Below are 19,889 nucleotides of genomic sequence, written 5' to 3'. Positions count from 1 at the left end.
GGTTCTACGAAGAACTGCCTGCAGTATATTACCTACCCCCAGCCATTTAAGAGTCATAATTAATCTTTAATCCTGAGGGGTAAGAACGATGTCCATTTAAAAATAGGCTAAATGGGTTGTATTGTCCAGTTTTGCCTACTAATCAGCTAATGCCCCCCCATCACAAAGCTACAGATGTTATGCATCAAAGGAAATCAAAGAAATTAAACGACATAACCTTGGTTCCTAGCTTACTCATATACTGTAGCCTCAACATGTAAAAGAGGTGAACCTTGCGTCCCTCTTCACTACAAATGACCCATGCAACTTCAGCAAAACCCTTTGAGCAAAACGGGTTCTGCTCTGCGACCTCTTCCTGGATCTCTTCCTCCAACCGCTGCTTTCTTTCGGGTTCCGGGGCCGGCTCCGACTCCGGGACGACGCCCGACTCGAGCCGCTGGAGCGGGACCGAGAGCTTCTGAGCGGCCGCCACAAGTCGTTCATGTAGGCAAGACTTCACTGCTTCTGGCTTTTGAAAAGGGTCACCTCCCAAAACCCACATTGTCTCCTTAACAGCGGCTCCAACCTGGATGACTTTCCCGCGAACGGGATATTTAGCCTCTTGAGACATATGTGGCTGTCACAACAGCCGGAATGACCCTGGCATCCAGGGGGCAGAGGCCGGGGATGCAGATAAACACCCTACAGTGCACAACAGGACAAGCCCTCATAAACAGAATTATCTGGCCCCAAATGTCAGCAGTGCCTTTTCCCCCAACGGGAATAAAACGTCAAGTCCCAGAAGAGGGTCAGCCCGCCGGGGACTAGTAGGGCACAAAACCCGGTCGCTCACCCGGGGCCTCCCCGCCTCCTGGGAGTGACTCCACCCCTTATGGAGGCGGAGCTACGGTGAGGGCGGGGCCAGGCGCTGCGAAAATAAACAAGACTTAAAAACTTAGAGCGGGGGGCCGCGAACCCAGAACCGCTTTTTTATTTATTTATTTATTTATTTGTCAGAGAGAGAGAGAGAGCACAAACAGGGGGAGCAGCAGAGGGAGAGGGAGAAGCAGGCTCCTCACTGAGCAAGGAGCCCGATGTGGGACTCGATCCCAGGATCCTGGGATCATGACCTGACCCGAAGGCAAACGCTTAACGACTGAGCCACCCAGGCGTCTCCCCAGAACCTCTTTTTGCACCACGCGGGACCCGACACTTTTCCTGTCACCCTGAGATAACTGAGGAGCCGACCGCAGCACTAGAAAACTTACCACCTCACACTGGACGAATACAAAGGCCCAACAGACGCCTTCCTTTGGAAGGTGCACTCAGACTACCACTCCTGAGGTGCAGCCGCGAACTGAGCGCCGTGGAAACGCCCAGCCCCCTGCACCAGGAGCACCCGCAGACTTCGGCGCGGTGGGCGTGGCTCCCTCTGGCCCTCCCTCCGCTCTTCTCCTCCCGCCTCCTCCCCCTCCGTGCTGCTCCCTCAGCCCCGCTCCCCGCATGCGCGACCGAGCTCCGGGGGCGGTGCTGTTTCATCCGGGTACCCGGTGGCCGGTGGCTGGTTTGTTTTCTTGGCTGAAAACTAGGAGAAAGTGAGGCGGCCCCGCGCTGCGCGACACCGGGCTCGGGACCGACTGCACGGGCGGGGCTGGACGTAAGTGCCAGGCAGGAGTGGGAGAGGGGGTCGCCGCCACAGGCCGAGAGGACTCGGGCCCGGGGCTGTCTGCCGGGCCGGGGCTGACGGGGTCGTTATCTCCACCTTCTGGGAGGCTGCAGGCTCGGGCTGTGTCTCCCTGGACCCTTCCCGGCCGCTTCCTCCCGGACGGCCGCGTGCGGACCGCGCCGCACTGCCGGACAGCGCCCCTCCCCGGGACGTCCCGGGATCCGTGGAAATCATCGTGGTCTCCTCCTTGAGGGTTGGAGAAACAGCCCCCGAGAGCGAGTGTCACCCGCGGGTTCACGCGGCGGGGGGTGGGGGGTGGGGGTGGGGTGGCCGAGCTAGAACGAGTTCCCACATCCTGTCAGCTCGCGTCCGCTCCAGACCTGGAATCCCGGGTCTGGGGGCGGGCTATGTGCAGCAGGGTGCGGGTGATAAACCCAAGAAGAATGGGCTCGGATGGGTTGGGGCGGGGGCATAGAGATGAACCGAAAGTAACACACCCTGGATTGCACTTCCTTCCAGGGAAAATGAAAGGTGAATTTTCAAAACTGGGCTTGTCTCCAAAGCATATTAGCACTGGATATAATCACAGGTGTTAATATTTAATGCTTAAAAGGGATGTTACGCTTGGACTCCTTGCTCTTCTTTAGAATATCATGGTTTTGGGCAATCAGAATTGCTCCGTACAGAGGAGTAGCTTAACAGACGGATTCAGAGTCTCTGTAGGAGTTTGGGTGTGTCTTGGTAATTAGCAAGTTATACCCAATTCAGGCTTTTTCAGTACTCTGAAATAGCGGTAGTCCGGATGTGTCTTAGGCCAGGTCTGCATAGCTGGGCTCCGAGGGGTGTTTTATGTAATTTGTTAGGTCGGCTGTGGTAATTCATCTATAGTAATTCAGCAGTGCATTTTTTGGGGGGTTCTGAATTAATATTAGCTTCAATTTTATGCTTTCCTTTGGAAAGGCATCTCTTACAATCAGAGACAGATACTAAAATGAAATGGGTGTTCTTTACATAGAAATAACACCAAAAATCAGGATTGGTTCTGGAAAAAATAATGAAGTGAAAGAAAGTGATGTGAGTAGAAGACCTGCACTGCATTGTTTAATTTCTTAATCTGAGTGTGAAGAAACACATGTTCTATGATAAAATGTGTAAATTCCCAAGACAAATATTTTTTCATTTGAGTGCATGCTTTAACTGAGAGCCAAAGTTTATCTTTTTTCTCTCCTTCATGTTAGTGCTCCTGGATTGTAAATGTTAAAATCACATAATAATTTGGTTTGGAATTAAAATTAATAACCATTATGAAATTTTTCCATATTTGGATACCCACCTTTGTTCATATTTCTTAAATATACCAAAACTATCTTTTAAATTAAAAAAAAAAACTAAATGAATCCAAATTTTGTTTACCAAGGTTTTAATGTGGAGATTGATCAAAAATTAAATCAAATATTCTGAAAAAGTATATGTAGCCAAGATAAAGTATTTCACTTTTATTAAATTATTCCTGAACTGTTAATTATTTTCTAGGAACATAACTCATGTTTGAAGCAAGTAAATAGGAGTACTTTAATGGATTTGATTTTTTTGTTTTTTTGTTTTTTAAGTGACTGGAGAAAAAATGTCTGGATTTCTAGAAGGCTTGCGATGCTCAGAATGCATTGACTGGGGGGAAAAGCGCAATACTATTGCTTCCATTGCTGCTGGTGTTCTAGTAAGTGTCATTGATAATTTGGGCCTTCATTATTTTGTTGTGTTTGTTTTTATGTGTTTTGAATTCTGTATGATGTTTTTAAATATGTACTATTTATCTTTGACCACTGAATTTATTTTAATAAACGTTGATGTTTTGTTTACAAGGGAGTTGAGTTACTCCATTTTAAGAGTTGACATTATGGTTTGAAAAATTATTAGTAGAGTGATTGGTTTTCTTTAAATGCATGTTAAAAATGATATATAAGATAGTATGCTTTGTATATTTATTCATTATATGGATAGTGCCTCCTTTTTGTGAGTACATTGAGATACCAGGAAGTATTTAAGAAACAGGTCAAAACCAGTAGAGAGATATGATTGTATTTTTTCATAACCAGAGTTAGCTTTCTTCTCAATCTCATTAAAAAGCAAAACAAAAGAAAAAATCACACAGGAAGCTCATTAAAGCATATTGCCTAGAAGTAATTTATAGTATAAAATTTTTATTTACATTGCAAATCCCTCAAGGCATCTGACACTTGTGTTTTATGCTCTTATGTTGTCATATGCTCTAAATAGTGGATTTTAAATAAACAAACAAAAATCTAAGTTTAGGGGCGCCTAGCTGGCTCAGTCAGTGGACCATGTGACTCTTGATCTCTGCGTTGTCAGTTCAAGCCCCATGATGGGTGTAGAGGTTACTTAAAAATAAAATCTTAAAAAAAAAATCTAAGTTTAAATATCTCCTCTTTGCTTAGTCTCTGACATTTATAATCTATGAAAAATAATTATCCTAAAGTAATGGCAAAATATAAAACTACCATAGAGGGGCATTTGGCTGGCTGCCTGTAGAGCGTGGGACTCTTGATCTTGGCATTGTGAGTTCAAGCCCCACATTGGGCATAGAGATTACTTAAAAATAAAATCTTAAAAATAAAAAACAAAACTACTATAGAAATTCTGCTCTTACAAACATCCCCCCCCCCAAAAAAAGCTTTAAATTTTAGTCTATGAAGAAAATATATTGAATACACTGAGGTGAGAGTTTTTAAAAAAAAAAAAGAAAGAAAAGGAAGAGTACTTGTGCTAGCCAGAAAAAATGTCATTAATAGAGTATGGAACTGTCTATAACCTGATAAAAGTAATTTGATTAGCCTAAAGTAGTTATTTTTTTTTTTTTTAAGATTTTTTTATTCATTTGAGACACAGAGATAGAGAGAGAGTGCATGAGCAGGGGGAGAGGCAGAGGGAGAGGGAGAGGGAGAATCAGGCTCCCCGCTGAGCCAGGAGCCCGACTGGGGCTCAATCCCAGGACCCTGAGGTCATGACCTGAGCTGAAGGCAGATGCCTAAGGACTGAGCCACCCAGGTGCCCCAGTAGTTATTTTTAAAGAATTGCCAGGGGATGCCTGGGTGGCTCAGTTGGTTAAGCGACTGCCTTCGGCTCTGGTCATGATCCTGGAGTCCTGGGATCGAGTCTCATAGGGCTCCCTGCTCGGCGGGGAGTCTGCTTCTCTCTCTGACCCTCCCCCCTCTTGTGTTCTCTCTCTCATTCTCTCTCAAATAAATAAATAAAAATCTTAAAAAAAAAAAAAAAAAAAGAATTGCCAGAAGATGGCAGTTCCCAGAGCTAACTGGGTCATGGTTGGGAGTGGGGGTAGGGCAGGAGGTTACTTTTATTTATTTTTAAAGGTTTTATTTTATTTATTTGTCAGAGAGAGAGCACGCACACGCACAAGCAGGGGGAGTGGCAGGCAGAGGGAGAAGCAGACTCCCCCCCTGAGAGGGGAGCCTGATGAGCGACTCAATCCCAGGACCCTGGGATCATGACCTGAGCCGAAGGCAGACTCTTAACCCAAAAAGCCACCCAGGCATCCTCAGGGGGTTACTTTTTAAAACTGTCTAAGCTACTTACCAGAATTTGGCTAATATCTTACTCTAAGCTTGTGGTCAGCTGATATTTGTGCAGTTTTAATGTTTTTTCATTATGTATTTACCCTTGATAACATCCAAAACCAAACTCAATTAAGATAAATTATATTTGGTGTTTAAATTGAATTTAGCATCACACCTAAAACCATCTGTAGACTGCACTGTATACATCAAAAGGAAAAGCAGAACTGCAGAACCATTACTTATTTCACAACACCAAGAGAATAGCTAAAATTCTGTCAACAATAACTATTCCCACCATTATTTTGAATACTTTTTTTTTTTTTTTTTCATTTTCAATGATAACCTCTTTCTGGAGGTTATGTCAGCAATAAGCCACTCCTGTCAGTCAGAATCTGAATCGCTTTTTTCCTTTCTCCTGCCATGGGAAAATAGAACTTATTTCTAGTTCACAAAATAAGTTGACGGACTTTATTACAACAATATAAAATAATGATTGAAGTAGGCTTAGAAAAGAAATTCGTATTACATAGTGATTACTGGCAGACTTAAGGGTATCTAATATTTATTCACATATTAAGCCATGTTCAAATTATATATAACAAACTGCTAGAACATTTAAAAATTTTTGAAATTCATTAGAAGGGATATCTTCATTTAGAAACGTTGCTTTCTTTTTAGCTAGTAAGATACGAAATTACGGTAATTTCTCATTAGCATCACTTTTTAATGTCTGTTTTAGTTTTTTACAGGCTGGTGGATTATCATAGATGCAGCTGTCATTTATCCCACTATGGAAGACTTCAACCACTCATACCATGCCTGTGGTGTTATAGCAACCATAGCCTTCCTGATGTAAGCATTGTTGTTCATGACACTACTTAACATAGATTATCACAAAATAAAAATGTCTTCCATATAGTTTAGTAGAGTTCATATTTTTCAATGTCATCAATGTACTGGAATGGTTTAAAAGTCAGCTTGCAGAGGACTTATAAAGAAAAGCAACAGTTCTCTTTTCTAGTCTCCCTTCCAGCTCTCCTCTCCCACTTCCATCCCCCAGCTCCTCTCAGCTCTCCTTTTGTTGCTACACTGCTCATGTTGCAACTTTACTTTTAGGTCAGAAACCATATACTTTGTCTAAGTGTTTGTTTATTCATTTATCCAACAAATATTCATTACACTTTTCTCAGGCTCTGCTCTAGGTATAGGAAATATAGTAGTGAATAAAACAGAAACATCCATGCACTTACAGAATTTATACTTAAATGAGTGAGACAGATAGTAAGCAAGGAGAAATAAATTATGTATATAGCATGCTAGCATTACAGAGAAGGGAGAAAGTTGATGTCAGGAGGAGGTACAGAAATTTTACATAGAGTCAAGGAAGGCCTCATGAAGAAGGCGCTTTGTAGTGAAGACTTGGAGAAATGAAGGAGCTGACCATGGGCATATATAAGAGAGGATCATTCCAGACCTATGGAACAGCAAGGACAGAGGCTCCATGACAAGGAGACCAGGATGGCTGGAGTAAAGGGTTAAGGTCATAAAAGCCAGAGAAGACTGAGACTAAAGAGACATGAGAACAAAATGTACCTCATGATTCTGCTTTTTTGCATGAGCAGATGCTTTTGTTAAGAGCATTATTGGGCCAACTGAGGAACTTGAATGAGGTCTGAAGAGTAGACGGTGGTAATGGATCATTGTTAACTTCCCAATTTTAATGGTTGTATTGGAGTTCTGTGGAACTGTCTTGTTTGTAGGAAATACATACACATTTCTAGGGTTACAGGGCATCAGTTTGGCAACTTTCAAATGTTTCAGAAAAAAAAATTATTTGAACTAGATAACTTTTCTGTAAGTTTGAGATTATATATGAAACCAGTAATGCCAGAGAACAAATAGAGATTGTTCATTTTAGAATGTGCCTGGTAGTGGAGACTGACAGGGCAGATCATGGCTGTTTGACAGAGGGCTAAAAAGTCTATTCAGATGGCTCAGCAAGGAAAAAATAGGAGCAAAGAATCACTAACCTAAGAGCATCTGCATTTTTTTTTTTTTAAATACAAAGCTTATTTTAAAATGTATTTATTTTGTGTACCAAATAATGTGGTTGATACAGAGATCACTGAACATAATTAAGAGTATTTTGATCGTTCTAAAACTTAGATTTGAATGAATAAATTAAGACTTCATATTATTATTTAAAAAGTCAGGGTGCATATAGTCAACATGTTTATTGGGTACCTACTATGTGCTAGGCGCTGAAAATAAAAATGGGAAACAAGATAGACACAACCCTTGCCCTCATGAAGCTTCCATTGTAGTGGTAGACACACACACATACATACACAATATATATATGCTATATACATATATGTATGTGTACATATATGTACATAGTATGTGTAAAGTTCTATAACTTTTTAACTTAATATATTGTGAACATTTTCCCATGATATTTAAATTTTTGAAAGGATACTTCTAAAGAAAGCAAGGCTATCTCAATTTAGAATGGTACTCTGTGAGAGTCAGCAAAAGACTTGCTATGTTTGGAACCTGTATCGGGGATTGAAAAACAAGACTTTACCACTTGAATCACTTTGATAATGTCTTCAGAGCAAAAAGTTCTTGTTTTGCTTAATATATAATCATTTCTCCAAATATTGGACATTAGTACAGAATTATCACAAAAAATTCATTCCTAAGCCAATTTTAAGTAGTTTTTGGATATTCTAGGGACCTTTTTCTCTCTGTGTTTTGTCATGCATGCATATTACATGTTGAGTATATCCCATGTGTACAAATGGAGAGCTAGGTAGCACCAAGCTAAAGATTGTTCCATCTCAGCAAGACGTAATTTTGAGAATTTCACTCTCAAATTTTAACAAGTGAGACACCATTTTGAAAAATTACCTCTCAGATGTTACCAAGCATCAGAATCACCTGACAGACTTGTTAAAAGTCAAATTGCTGGACCCCATACCCAGAGTTTCTGCCTTAGTAAGTCTAGGGTGGGGCCGGGGAATTTTCTTTCTAATCAGTTCCCAGGTGATGATTCTGCTGGTCTGGGGACTGTCACCACTGCTTAGAGGGTATCTGGTTGAAGGGACTTGCTTAAGTTTACATGAACCCATTACTCAAGACCCAGGAGGCCTAATCTTAAATTTGAGGCATTCTAGTTTATTGTATCTGGTAATTTGATGTCATGGGTATTTTCTCTTGGAGTCAAAGACCGTGATAACTTGGCTTTATTTTATTCCTACAGGATTAATGCAGTATCAAATGGACAAGTCCGAGGTGATAGTTACAGTGAAGGTTGCCTGGGTCAAACAGGTAAACAGGTGTAAACAACATCTTACTATACATCCTTAAAAGTGAGAATTATACATGGAAGGGCCACGTGTATAAGCCCTTCAGATCAGAGATAGGATGGAAGTATATCTAGAGCAGAGGTTATAGGTTTCAAAGCATAAGGTGGGGCGCCTGGGTGGCTCAGTTGGTTGGGCGACTGCCTTCGGCTCAGGTCGTGATCCTGGAGTCCCGGGATCGAGTCCCGCATCGGGCTCCCTGCTCGGCGGGGAGTCTGCTTCTCCCTCTGACCCTCCTCCCTCTCATGCTCTCTGTCTCTCATTCTCTCTCTCGCAAATAAATAAAATCTTTAAAAAAAAAAAAAAAAAAAGCATAAGGTACAAGTCACATTTAGTCTAGCCTGGCTGTAGAGCCCAAGTACGCAGTCTTGAATTTCTAGCCCCGTGCAGTAATACGTAGATACAAGTGTATACAGTATAAAGGACAGTATGTAATAAAGAATCCATGTGCAAAATAGACTTTATAGCACTTTAAGCTTTACCATATAAATTATTTTCTTCTCTTTTTTGCCGACTTTATTTGATTGGATTGGCATTTTGAAATAGAATCGTAGTGATTTGGGTGTGTTTTGAAATATACAACATAAAATTTACCATCTTAACCATTTTTAAGTGTACAGTTCAGTAGTGTTAAATACATTCACATTACTGTGTGACCAACCTCCAGAATTCTTTTCATCTTGCAAAGTTGAATAGAATTAATAGAATTTTGGTGCTTAGGTTCACCAAGTCCCTTACTCCTCAACTGAGCAACTCCCGTCCCCTGGCCTCCATTGCCATGCACTTGAGTGAGACAGGCTGAGTACAGGATGCGTGTGGCACAGCTTCCTCGAGAGTCCAACTTACACAAAGACTTGAGGGGACACTGATTAAACAATCTAAATGGTAAACTTACGTTACATCCATAAAAAAATAAATAGGCAGAATTCAAGTGACTTTTTTTCCTTTTTCTTTTTTTTTTTTTTAATGAAACAGGAGTCAGCCCTGATCTACACTTACAGACTTTGGGTTCACTCTCTTTATAGATGAACTGAAGTAGAAGAGATACAGAAACACTGATCTGCCATAATCATAAACTATAAACAAATATATGAATGTTAGCAGTTGGTGTTGATAATGATAAGCCAGTAATAGTGAGGGCTAGGACTAGAATATGGCCATCACATCTCTAAAATTTGTTAGCTAGTACAGCTTTGGGGATCCAGAGCCAGTTGTATTTAATACCACATCTATGACTGTCAGCTTATTATTTCAAAACTATTATTTGGTTTTATGTTTTGGAAATGAAATCAGAAATTAAATGTAGCCTTCTATTTGCTTTGCTTTATTGAACAAGGCAGTGTTTTTATTAAAATGTATTTGTGCTAATTAAAGAAACTCATCTCAATTATTTTAGACAGTCTAAGGATTGTATTTTATAGCAAATCTTCATAAATATTTTATAAATGGGATTTAAAATTTGTCCTCCTCTGTTAACATAATTTTAATGTAGCTTTCCTAAGTGCCAGTCACAATAAGTTTGAATTTATTTCGCTGCCTGACTTACCTGAAAGTGAAGTATGGTAGTGTGTTTAGATTCACATATCACTGAATATGATTTTTTTTTAAGCATACCTATGTTATTGCTTGGAAGTTCTCTTGGAGGAGTTTAAGTTTTGGAATACAGTTTCTAAAAATATCTGGAGAATGAGCCTGTAAATATGTTGAAACATATTTTGTGAGATTTTTATAAGATGGTTGAGGAATTTTTCTCAGTATACATATTTAAGGAGATTAATTATAGGCACTTAGAATATACAGACCAGCCAACAAGAAAAAGGCCAACGTCTGCACTGATGAAAGATACTCAACACATCTTCCATTCTTATTTTAGACTTTAAATGGCAACTACACATTTTTTCTGTTCTGGTTTTTGCTTTCCTTTTGAGAAGTTAATTGAACTGACTGCTGCCATATGAGAAGCGATTCTGGTAAAATGTTACTTCTTTTAAGGTGCTCGCATTTGGCTGTTCATTGGTTTCATGCTGGCCTTTGGATCTCTGATTGCATCTATGTGGATTCTCTTTGGAGGTTATGTTGCTAAAGGTAAGAGAAAACAGTTCACGTTTTTCTTCAATGGAATACTGAAGTTGTGCATTAGAGCTGGTTATTTTAGAGTAAAGGTATTTTTCATACAGGTGGCTCAGCTCCTAGCTACTAGCATTTATGCCTGGGACCTCCCTTCACCCTATCCGCATTTGGTTTATTTGGTATGTTTTTACTATTCCCTTCTTCTGTATTTTTTCTTCTAATCTAGTGTCTGGAAGTAACGGTACACGGCTCCAAACCTTGCTTCTCTTTGGCTTCCAAAAACCTCAAAACCAGGATACATATGTTCTGTAGCTATTTGGCAAGTTTTGTCTTGGTGAATGATATCCATGCAAAGCTCTAACATCCTAGAATTAAAATTTATTGAGCTAAGCCTCCCTGGTACTATGACATCATCTCCTTTTAGACAGAAAGTAAATTAACACTTCACGGGCATCTGCTGTATAAAGCCAGTGGAAAGCAAGGCCTTCAGGACAAGGCCTGCTCTTAGATCCCTGTGTGAAATTTTACCTTGAGGGACCTCAGAAAAATATGAAAACCCCTTATTGTTCCAGGTAAAATTGACTATGCTTCTCACAGTAAAAATATGGTATTAATGATTTGCAAACACTGGACCAGCAGAGATCTAATCTAGCCCATATTTTAACCCTTTATTTCTTTAAACAAAATGTAATTCTTGGATTAAAATCATGGGTTTCCTGACTTTTTTATTAAGATCATTTAAGTCTTATAGACAGGAATGATAGGCATTTTAAATATGTATTTTTTTGTTGTTTATATAACTTATTACTAAAGCCATATTCCCAAAAATGTAGAGAAGAAAGAAACTATAATAATGTACTGTTTTTAAATGTTTTGGTATATTTCCTCTGGTCTCTTCTTTTATGTTTTTGTGTAGTTATAGTGTAAATATAATTTTGAACCTAGGTTTTTGCATTTTACATGATATCCTCAGTAGTTCTCTTGCTGCTACAAAATCTTTATCACCATCATATTTTAAAAACAAAAATGTTACTTTTTCATCCATAGTGAATTCCATAGTACTCGTTCATTATAGAATACTGATAAGAGGGGCGCCTGGGTGGCTCAATTGTTAAGCGTCTGCCTTCGGCTCAGGTCATGATCCCAGGGTCCTGGGATTGAGCCCCGCATCGGGCTCCCTGCTCTGCAGAAAGCCTGCTTCTCCCTCTCCCAGTTCCCCTGCTTGTGTTCCCTCTCTTGCTGTGTCTCTCTCTGTCAAATAAATAAATAAAATCTTAAAAAAAAAAAAATACTGATAATATAAAAGAGCTCAAAGAAGAAAATAAAATTATTGATAATTTTCCTCTCCCGGATGCAACTATTAATACAGAGCCCCTTTTTGTAGAAATGTGTTTATCTCACAGAATTTTTTTTTTAAACATTTTACTTACTTATTTGAGAGATAAAGTGAGAGAGAGCACAAGTGGGGTGAGGGGCAGAGGGAGAAGCAGACTCCCTTCTGAGCAGAGAGCCCGATGCAGGGCTCGATCCCAGGACCCTGGGATCATGACCTGAGCTGAAGGCAGACGCTTAACTGACTGAGCCACCCAGGCGCCCCAATCTCACAGAATTTTTAGTCCTTTTCCTAAAGACTTCTGGAGCCAGGTTATGCTTTGAGAATTATTAGCAGGAGATCTGTAATTTTATAAGTTGCCTTTCTGTAGGATCCTTAGGAGCCATTCTAGTGGTAGTAGTTCCAACTAATGTGGAATATTTGATCTGGCCTTACAGTAGTGAAGCCTATGCAAACCAGTTGTCACGGTAATCAGATTAATTTAAAACTCTTATGAGAAAAAGTTGATCATTCATCTACTTACCATGCTTGGTTTGTCAATTAATGAGTAATCTTGACAGCTCCAATAGTAGAAATTTATGAGGATTTCAACTTCAATCTGGGATAAATTGGAATAAAATGTTCCTCTGGCAGTCTTGCCTATCCTAGCTAATGGCTTCTGTGTCCCTCCAAATGTTCAGGTAAAAACTGGGTGGTGAAGGCCTGTCAAAGATGATACTTCTCTTTCTCTCATACCCCAGTCCATCAGCAAATCCTGCTGATTCTGCTGCTAAAATATATCCTGAATCCTACCACTTTTTTCTTTTAGAGAGAGAAAGGGGGGGAGAGAGAGAGAGTGCACAAGCATGCGTGAGCGGGGGAGGGGGCAGGGAGGAGGAGCAGAGGGACAGAGAGAATCTTAAGCAGGCTCTACACTCAGTGCAGATTCCAGTGTGGGGTTCTGGCTCACTACCCTGAGGTCATGACCTGAGCAGAAATCAAGAGTTGGACGCTTAACCGACTGAGCCACCCAGGTGCCCCTCCACCATTTTTTTTTAATATAGATTTTTTTTTTTTAAGTAATCTCTACACCCAGTGTGGGGATCGAACTTAAAACCCCTAGATCAAGGGTCACATGCTCTACCAACTGAGCCAGCCAGGCACCCCCTGAGTCCCACCACTTTTTACCATCTCCGTTGCTACCACCCTGGTTCAGTCTGTTAGTCTCCTGTCTGATTTCCTGAAACCGCTTCCTCACTGGTTTCTGTTTCTCCTCTTACCCCCTTTTGTCTACTCAGCTCAGCAGCCACAGGAATCCTATTAAAATATGTCATTACTTTTCTGCTCAGAACCCTCCAGTGGCTTCTCATCTTCCTCAGAGTGAAAATCAAAGCCCTCACTGTGACTGCAAGGCTCCATATGATCTTCACCACCCCCCCACCCGCCCCTCATTCTTCTCTGATCTGTGTCCTGCTTTTCTCTCTTTTGCCCACACGGCCATTCCTCTCATGTGCCAGCCCGCCCCCACCTCCAGGCTTACTGTGCTTGCTGTTCTGCTGCTTCTGCATGGTCCTGCCCTCATGTACTTCCTGTCCTTTTGCCACCGTCACCTTCTCATGAGGTCTTCCTGGCCACTTGGATAAAATGTCATCATTCACTGCACTTCCCTTACCTTTTCTCACTTTATTTTTTCTCCTCATTTACTTATTCTCTACGTTGTTTAGCTTCATGAAGATGAAAAAAATTTTGCCTGTTTTATTTACTTTCCACATTACAATGCTGATCATGGTATGCACTCGCTAAATATATGTTAAATGAAGGAAGGGAGCTATCACTTACTAAACCAGTGCTAGACTCTGTCACATGTATTATGTCATTTAATACTCAAACCAACCATGGTTACCAGAAAATTCAATTATGTAAGGCAGGAAACCTGCTATTCACCAGTATATCAGAAACTAAATGTTTTGAGACCATAAACCTTTAAATATTACAACTATTTTTACAGAAAAAGCCATCGTATACCCTGGAATTGCTGTATTTTTCCAAAATGCCTTCATCTTTTTTGGGTAAGTTTCTTTTGCATTCTTTATCCTATTTTTGTAATTCTTTTTTTTTTTTTTTTTAAGATTTTATTTATTAGAGAGTGAGAGAGAGAACATGAGTGGAAGGGAGGGGCAGATAAGGGGAGGGGCAGATGGAGAGGGAAAAGCAGGCTCCCCATTGAGCAGGGAACCCAGTGCGGGGCTCGATTCCAGGACCCTGGGATCATGACCTGAGCTGAAGGCAGATGCTTAACCAACTGAGCCACCCAGGCACCCCTGAATTCTTTTTTTATAATTGTTTATTTTATGTTACTGTATTTAGCTGATTAATTTACCCTGGCCAGTGTCCCTCCCCCATGTTATGTCATAAAGTATGAAGTATGAGACTGGGAAAGTACTTTAATATAGGGGCTGGTTGTTACCAACCTTAGGAACACACACTGACTTTATTAAAGTGTCACCACCTCCCCTTTAACGAAGAACTGTGATTCATATAGATTTCGTTACAAAATACTAACCGTGTTTATATTATTTTTATTTTATTTTTTTTTAAGATTCTATTTATTTGAGAGAGTAACCGTGTTTATTTTAAATCTGTATTTCTAACAGTTGCTTTCAGTGAAAGCCTGCTTAAAACCTTTTCTCCTTAAAATTTTGTTTCTGAATGCATTTTATAGTTTGTTCTATCCTTGGTGTTATTAGAACTTATGCATGAGAATTGAGGTGTGGAGGAGAAGCCTTAACATTTTTTATCCTTCTGATGCAATGACAAATTAAAAGATTACTAAAACCCCTAAAAACCTTAATACTGTTATCAATAATCTTCTCTAATGTTCATTCTTTCCTGGATACTAAGGGCCTGCCCTTTTCCCTGCCTTTAGCCTTCCACCCTTGCCACCACCACCCCCACCAACCCCACACCCAAAATCTTCTCTTTATCCTCTGCATCAGGGATTCTTTTTTTTTTTTAAGATTTTATTTATTTATTTATTTAAAGAGAGAAGGGGGTGGTGGTGGGCAGAGGGAGAGAGAATCTCAGACTCCACCTTGAGCCTGGAGCTTGAGCCCAGGATCCTGAGATCATGACCTGAGCTGAAACCAAGAGTCAGACTCTTAACCGACTGCGTCACCCAGGCACCCCTGCATCAGGGGTTCTTAACCATCATCCTATGGGTAGGGTTCTGAAGAGGGGGAAGCACCAGACATTTCTGTATGCAAGACGCTGGTGTTTCTAGGAAGAGAGTCTATGGCTTTCATGATTTTCAAAGAAGTCCCTAATCTAAAAAAAGGTTAAGAAACTGATCTGTATTCTAGGACAGTCTATTGTAGGACTTCTTTTCTATCCCTTCCTACTGACCCCCCCAAAACGAAATTGAAGCCCCATATCTCCTTCAGCCACTCATGAAATGCTGATAGTTGCCCTTCAGTAACGTTCAGCAGTGGTATCCAAACTTTTCCTCCACCAGGAATTCTTGCAGTTTTATAATATCAGTTTGGAAATAAGAAAAAAGTGAACTTAGATATGCAGATATGAACTTAGATAGGCAAGATGCACAACGTCTTTGGCTCTTTCCTTGGGTCCTCAAACTAGTGGAGAAAACCCAAAGGGTTTAAACAACAACAACAAAAAGTTAAGCCACTGATTTTATGCAGAACATAATAATGACCAGAGTTTATTGAGCAATTACTATGTGCGAGGCACCATTCTTAGTATTTTACCTGTATGCTCTCAGTTAATTCCTGTAACAACTCTGAAGGTATCCCCATATTATATGTGAGAAAGGAAGCACAGAAAAAATAGGCTCCTTGTTTGAGATCATGTGGCTAAAACTGAGGCTGTCTGACTCCAGAGTTCAGGCTCTAGCTACTAGGAGGATGACGTTCCAGATTTGGGGGTGAATTCAGTTGATGTTTTCTCTTTTTGCTGTCCTCAGCCAGTTGTTTAGTATGAGTTCTCTTTCCCTCCTCTCCCCTCCTTTTTTGGGAGTATAACACTGTACTTCAAAAATATAGCACGAGTAAACCTCATTCCTCAGCTTTATGAAATAAAATTTGGGTACGTTTGTTATTTTGTAGGATAGTGTAGCATGTTTATGAGCAGGACGGTGTGGGTAGGTAGGATTTCTTTTCCTTTCAAGCTGCAGTGCTGAGGCTTGGGCATCTGTATAGAGGGACCCCAAGCATCCTGAGCGCACTACCCCAATGTCTCCACAGGGTGGGAGGCCCTTGGGAACTCAGGGCCCCACAACTTCAGCCAAGGGAGGTAGTGTGAGGGTGTGGAGGAAAAGCTTCAGGATGGAGTTGGGGGGAGGGTATTTACTGAGAACCAGCCAGGGAGGGGCAAACAGCAGCCTTCTTTATCATTCTTTACTGTGGCAGAGAGAAGGGGTAAAGCAAGGTCCATCTTGAGATGCTGCCGTAGCAGAGAAGTCACTGTCACAGGAGGGAGGGACAGCAGATTGAGGGGGAAGATTTGTGGGAAATGTGTTGTCTCTTCCAGTGAGGGAAGAAACACATGAGTTCATGAAGCAGTTTTCATGTCACAAAACCCTGGAAACCGATCATTGACTTGTCTCAAATTAGTTATGATAAATTCCTTTTATATGAAACAAGTTTGGTTAGTTTCTTATTTGGTACTATTGTCCCTATTATAAAGACTAAAAACCGTGTTTTTTGAAAATAAGCAAATTGAAATTGAATTCAACTAATAAACACTGTTACTAGAATAGTTGTAGCAGATTGCCTACCATTCTGATTTGTAACAGAACAATAATACTCAGCAGCAGCTGAGAAATTACTGTTTCAGAAATCAGACACAGATGTCAGTACCAAAGGTGACCATCTGACAGTGTAGGCGGGACTGGGTTTTGCCCAAGAAACTCTTCAGATTACAGTTTACATCTGTTGACTAGTATTCTGAAGTATGTCTCATCCAAGCTATCTGGAGGGTATAGGCCTGCTATTAACCAGAAGATCAGAGATCAAATCCCCTTTTGGAGCTTTATGAAATCCTTTATAAAGAGAAATTAACATACTTGCAAGAGAGGATACAGACAGTTTCCTGGTTGCATTTTTATTTTCCTCAAAAAACACTCAAGTGTTTACCTCTAGAAAGGCTTATGAAAGCCTTTTTAAATTGATCATTACGACTGCAGGCCTAACCTTGAGTAGACACTGGGGCCTGGAAGACATGAGAAAACAAATGCAAACCAGCTTGTGCTACTGTCTATCACCATCTTCACTTTCTTCCTCCCACTTGCCCCCCGCATCCAAGGCCTCTTGAACGGCCTCTGAAGGGTCTCAGACTTGTTCTCTTTCTGTCCGTTTCTGTTGTTGGGTCACCATCATCCCTTCCTGAGCACTTCACATCCCTGATGGTTCCTCCCTTGGATCCAGTTTTCCTGTGTCACTTTTTCTTCTAAAACATGCCTCTAATCCTGTCATTTCTCATCTTAAAATTTTTTAAAAACTTGGAGCTGTCTACAGAGGAACTCAACACGAGTGGCCATCCAGCCAAATTCTGTCCATAGTTCTGTTTCATTTATCCTATATAGTATTTTCTGTTTTATTGAGCCAACATTTAAAACTCCGAATTTTTACGTTAAAATCCGAATTTTTGGCTTTTTCTCAAAAACTGGAAGATCTGACAATCCTGAGCCTTGCACAGCAACAATCAGGTGGAGGTGGATAGTTGTTCCTTTTAAATAGAGGGTGCATCTCTGCAAAACCCCATTTCATAAATTGCCTGGGAGTATCAGTTGCCCTCTATAGTAGAACATACAGGCTGGCACCTGCCCTCTTGACTCATTTGAGGCATGTGCGGCCCCTGTGGGCAATTAGCCACCACGGTCAGTTGGTTTACCAAATCCTGGCCACCTCCATTCCCTATCTTTCTTATCTCTTAAGCTATAATCCAGCCATATTGCACTCCTCCCTTCTCTACTACACTTCAGGTATCTTTACGTCTATCCAGAGATCTAGATCTCGACGTAGACCCAGATCTCCTTATGCATGTAATTGCCGTCTTGCCCCTCTTTAAGTTGAAACCTTGAGGACAGCTGTAGACAGTTGCCCACCTAAACCCTGGATGGTAAGTTCTGTGTGGGTATATTCCTGACACAACAGTCTTTCGGGCTTCTCCTGAGGCCCTGTGGTCTTTTTTTCCTCTTTGCCTTTTGATATGTTGTTTCCTCTCCCTGAAACATCTTCCTTCGTCACACTAGCTCCTGTTCCTACCAGTCTCCCATTGAAACTGCTGCTTATCCTTCAAAGCCCATTCCAAATATTACCACTTCTGTAACTTCTTTCCTAACACATTCAGGCAGAATAAATTCTGTATGTTTCCGTGTTCTCTCAACATTTGATAAATACACCTCTTCCCCGCCCCGCCCCCCCCCACGCTCCCTCTGCCATTAACACATTGTGTCACCAAGAATGTGAAATGTGAGCAGTTTGAGGGCACGGACACCATATCTTTTGTATTTTTATAGCCTGAGCACCTAGCACATTATATTCAAAAAAGGTTTGTTGAATGAATATGATAAAATTAGACATATAATGGTTACATACTAAACATCGGTTAACTTTTTTTTTTTAACGTCGGTTAACTTTTTAAGAGTGGCATACAGGTCTCCAGTACCTACCCGGAAGTCAAGGACGTGGGAAGCACATGATCAGTTTTTGTTCTGATACATTCCAAGGTTTTTTTCATACAACTCATCAATCCTTTGTTGCTAGTTTCCCACCATTCTCCCAGTCTCACATACTCTTTTTTTTTTCCCCCCAAACTCAACTAGATGTGATGTTTCTTATTTTATTTGCAGAGGACTGGTTTTTAAGTTTGGCCGCACTGAAGACTTATGGCAGTGAAAACATCCGGTTTGCTTCCGCACAGCAGTCCTGCATGGGTTTTTTACTACTCACACCCCAGTTTTTTGTAATGCCATTTTCTAAACTCATTTTCCAGTGTAGTCTCAGCTTCAATTTGTGTAATACTAAAATCATGAGAACTTCCTATGTAAACAGCAACAAAAATCTACTGTGGTGTGCATTGGATTAACTTATAACATGTTGAAAATATGCCACATGAGTAATTTTTATTAAGTTTTATCATGGTGTAATTTGTAAAAATAAATTACAAAAGGAATTATGGATACATCTTACATGAGCATTTGTCATATCCAAGGTCTAAAACTACAGATTAAAGTGTTCTGAAGATTTATTGTGTCTGTTTAAATGTGGCCTATTCTGTGTCGAATGTTAAATGAAATATAAACATTTCTTGTTTTTAAATCTATGCAGTGGTCAGAATTCTTTCTCACTATACTTTGTATTTGGTTTATACAGTTTTGCCAAAAATTCTGGAAACATTTCAGTGTAAGTAGCCATTGAGGGTCTCCCAAGGGGTGGGTGACCGTGTTGGTGCCCCTAATGGCGGGGGTGGGGAGTGGCAATCACTCAGCCATGACACATGGTCCTGGTGGGATGCTGACAGTCACTCCACATCCACCACTGAAAGAAAGAGGAAAAGGATAGAGACTTGACACTAGGCTTTACTCAGGTGACAAATTTTTTGTTGTTGGTTTGACAGTAAATTGGATTCCAAGTTTCATCGTATCTCTGTACTGAACCACTAACCTCAAAATAGACCAGCAAGGTCAATTAAAATTACAAACATTAACTACTGAGAATTCTCATGGTCTGTTCCTTTTGTCAGGCTCTCCCCTTCCCCCCACCTTGGTAAAATGGGAATCTTTTTTTAAATGAACTAGCTAACTATGGGGTACCTGTTCTTTAGAAATACAGCTTGAAATGTTTTCTTGCATAGAATTTGCTACAGTTAGCCCTTCCTGAAAC

At 40.7% G+C, this 19,889-nt stretch overlaps 1 protein-coding gene across 1 annotated transcript; it reads left to right on the top strand.

Annotated features, from left to right (window-relative positions):
* The first annotated feature begins 1,394 nt into the window (after positions 1-1,394).
* On the top strand, positions 1,395-19,329 carry TMEM50A (transmembrane protein 50A). The gene is made up of 7 exons (XM_035019456.1): positions 1,395-1,636; positions 3,256-3,362; positions 5,978-6,090; positions 8,504-8,571; positions 10,599-10,691; positions 13,997-14,057; positions 18,857-19,329. The coding sequence occupies exons 2-7, from the start codon at positions 3,270-3,272 to the stop codon at positions 18,900-18,902; spliced, it is 474 nt and encodes a 157-aa protein (XP_034875347.1). The 5' UTR covers positions 1,395-1,636; positions 3,256-3,269; the 3' UTR covers positions 18,903-19,329.
* The last annotated feature ends 560 nt before the right edge of the window (positions 19,330-19,889 follow it).

Source organism: Mirounga leonina, unplaced genomic scaffold (genome assembly GCF_011800145.1).
Source record: "Mirounga leonina isolate KUSES-001 unplaced genomic scaffold, KU_Mleo_1.0 Mir_173, whole genome shotgun sequence".
Taxonomy (NCBI): Eukaryota; Metazoa; Chordata; class Mammalia; order Carnivora; family Phocidae; genus Mirounga; species Mirounga leonina.
This window is presented reverse-complemented; position numbering and strand designations above follow the sequence as displayed.

Coding starts and splice junctions, on each gene's coding strand:
- TMEM50A (XM_035019456.1), top strand. CDS start 3,270: ATGTCTGGATTTCTAGAAGGCTTGCGATGCTCAGAATGCATTGACTGG. Junction 3,363..5,977: donor CCATTGCTGCTGGTGTTCTA/GTAAGTGTCATT, acceptor TGTCTGTTTTAG/TTTTTTACAGGCTGGTGGAT. Junction 8,572..10,598: donor AGGTTGCCTGGGTCAAACAG/GTAAACAGGTGT, acceptor ACTTCTTTTAAG/GTGCTCGCATTTGGCTGTTC.